The sequence below is a fragment of the Brassica oleracea genome, chromosome C5, assembly GCF_000695525.1.
Source record: "Brassica oleracea var. oleracea cultivar TO1000 chromosome C5, BOL, whole genome shotgun sequence".
In the NCBI taxonomy this organism is placed as follows: domain Eukaryota; kingdom Viridiplantae; phylum Streptophyta; class Magnoliopsida; order Brassicales; family Brassicaceae; genus Brassica; species Brassica oleracea.
In genome coordinates, this window is record NC_027752.1 from 27,775,106 (window position 1) to 27,778,008 (window position 2,903).

Below are 2,903 nucleotides of genomic sequence, written 5' to 3' on the forward strand. Positions count from 1 at the left end.
CAAAACGTGGAAACATATTAAAAAGACTCCAAAATAACTATAATGTATCTAAAAACACCTATATACCATCGGTAAAAGTGGGTAAAATCCATGGTATATTAACGCTCTTCCTCAGCCTTTGCCGCAGCAGCAGCAACCTGGGCACGCTCTTCCTCAGCCTTTGCAAGAAGAGCAGCTTGTTCTTTAATTTGGCGTTGAGCTTCTACGAGATGCTGTTGCAACTGCATGAAAGAAGACAAGCTTCTTGGGTCATTTGGCATTTCCTTAAGTCTGTCTTCAAGCTTCCAAGGCCATAAATTTGCCCTCTGTCATTGGTGAAAGTGGCCTACAAAATGAAAATGAAAATGAATAGTGAGACTATATCAATAACAAGCAAAATCAACCGAAAACATAAGACATAAACGTTGACTGTAAGAACCCAACCTGAATAAACAGATCATTATCACCCAACCTGAATAAACAGATCATTATCCTCTTCTACTGATAGTGGTGGATGCTGCCCGTTCGAGGTTTCGGTGTGATCAGTCTCAAGGCCGGTCAACTTTGCTTCTTTTTTCTTCTTGTAAGCTTCAGCTATTTTCAGCTTTGAAATCGCTAAAGGTTCCGTCTGATTTTGTATGAGCTCTGATGAATACTTCACCAATGCTCACTGGTCTTCCCAATTCAACAACCTGAAGTGATATGGAAGAAAAAATCAGTATAAAATGTAAAAAAACCAAACATACAAATCAAATTGAATCACTAAGCAGTAGGGACTCACCATCTCTTGTTCGATCAACATATAAGACTTCTGGCCAGAGTTATGCTTGTGAGCACCAAGACCTTGACGATCAGACATTCTAGCTGCTGATGTTGTCGCACTCTTTGCAACCGCTGCGTCAGTGTGCCAATAGTCTGTCATTTTTTTCCAGAGTGTGTCGTGTATCCAAGTAGGTTGCTCCCGAGAAGTTCTTGCTGAGCTGACCATTTCTTTCATACGTTTTTGACAAATGGCCTTGAAATGTTCTTGAACAACACCAGTCAATGATGGATGCCATGTGTGATTTTTCTACAAAAGAACATAGAAGATACCAGTTAGCCATCAAAAACCAAAGAATTAAGAGAAAAAACAGAGTCTAACAAGCTTGATTATAGCTAGTTATAACAAATAAAATGACTGAAGTTATGACAATTAAAATGACTGAGGTTATAGCAATAATAATTATAACAACTCAAAGACAGAAAAGTTTACGGTGAATTCCACAAAGTAACGCTCTTGTCGGTGTCTAGGAACACGAGACCAGCTGTAGTAAGTCTTATTAAACTTGTTCTTTAAAATCTTGGTAAACTTCCGGGTCAACCTCGACGTATCCAAACCTACAAACATATAAATATGGTCAAAAAACTTAGAGAAACTGAGGACAAACCTATAAAATAAAAATTTAAATTGAAAAGAATGCTTTTGCGCAGAGTTGATTATAACAGGTTTAATGAAATCTTTTTTTTAGCAAAACACAAGAAGACAAGGTTAGATTTCTACAATTTTCATCAACAAATCAACATACTTGACAGATTGTAGCTAGATTTCTACAATTTTCAATACCCTGAATCAATTGTAGCTACAATTTTCAATACCCTAAACATAAAAGACAATTGTAGCAAAGGGATACAACGACTGATTTTGCGACTGATTTATTTATTCGTAAAAAGTTGGTACACCTAACTGGCAACGATATTCACGTGTTTTACACTGGTTTTTAACGACTGAAATGTGATTGTTTAACCCAAAATATTTCAAATTGGCGAGCGATGGCCAATCGATATTTACCGACTTCTTATTAGTCGCAAATCGGTCCCGAATTTACGAATACATTGCTACTGTTTTGTTCAGTCGGTATTTAGCGACTGATTGCCGACCGTTTTATTTTGATCGCTCGTTGGTCGTTACACAAACGGTAATCAGTCGGTAAATTTAGCGACTACATAGGCAGTCGGTAAAATCGGTCGGTAAATACATGTTTTCTAGTAGTGGTATGAATCCAAATGTTTTTCTGAAATCATTTTAAAGCGTTGATTGCAGAATATTTGTCAATGGATGGATTAATGGTGAGATCTCATCAACTTTTACTAAAGCGATTAATTAATTTCACGAATGATGTGTACCCGCAAAATAGACTCAAAACCAAAAGTCTAAAAGAGCCACAAGCTTCATTTCAAAAAGACAAATTCACAATCAAACATAAATCAGCAAAACACATGATAGAGTTTCGAGCGGAAACCTTAAGCGAGAATGTATTTTTTATTGAGAGGAAGTAAGCTTCGGTCGAAGCCTGGTAGATTCGACTTAAGTTGCGCGATTTGATCTTTGATTTCAGCTCTCGTATTGTCTGATGCGCTCAAACGCTCATATGTGCAGTACAACAGCTCCGCCAACGATCGCTTCAAAACCTCCATCTCCTTGACGGTTCTATTGCTTCATCCACCACCAATACAACCGATACTCTCTCATCCGTCTCCAGACTCCACTAATCTTTTACATTCCTGAATCTGGCTATGAAATTTGCCTGTTAAGGTGATGGTGGTAATAATAAACTCGTAGTGGCGTTAGCAAAGCTATTACTGAAAGCAACTTTTCATCCAGCGTGTGGATACTCAGTGACTGCCATTACAATCTCTTCCTGCAAAAAGTACATGAAAATTAGGAATCGAAAAGCAATGTTTTGAAATGGGTTTGGATTAAGAGAATCGGATTATGTTTATATAAGGTGATCAATAGAGGGGGTTGGAACAGTTAAGTTGCTTATGATGGAATAATTAAATAAGGGTTTTACATCTTTACTCTCGCCGACTTGTACCTTCCAGCGAACTAGCTTTCGTCGGCTTGTTTCCACCGTTTCTTTCCTCTTTTGTAACACAATCAAACG

At 37.7% G+C, this 2,903-nt stretch overlaps 1 protein-coding gene across 1 annotated transcript; it reads right to left on the bottom strand.

Moving 5' to 3' along the window:
- Positions 1–569: 569 nt before the first annotated feature.
- Positions 570–2,433, bottom strand: LOC106344901. The gene is made up of 4 exons (XM_013784195.1): positions 2,382–2,433; positions 1,232–1,356; positions 761–1,048; positions 570–671 (listed from the first exon to the last, which is right to left on the bottom strand). Exons 1-4 carry the CDS (start codon positions 2,431–2,433, stop codon positions 570–572), a joined length of 567 nt encoding a protein of 188 aa, XP_013639649.1.
- Positions 2,434–2,903: the final 470 nt, after the last annotated feature.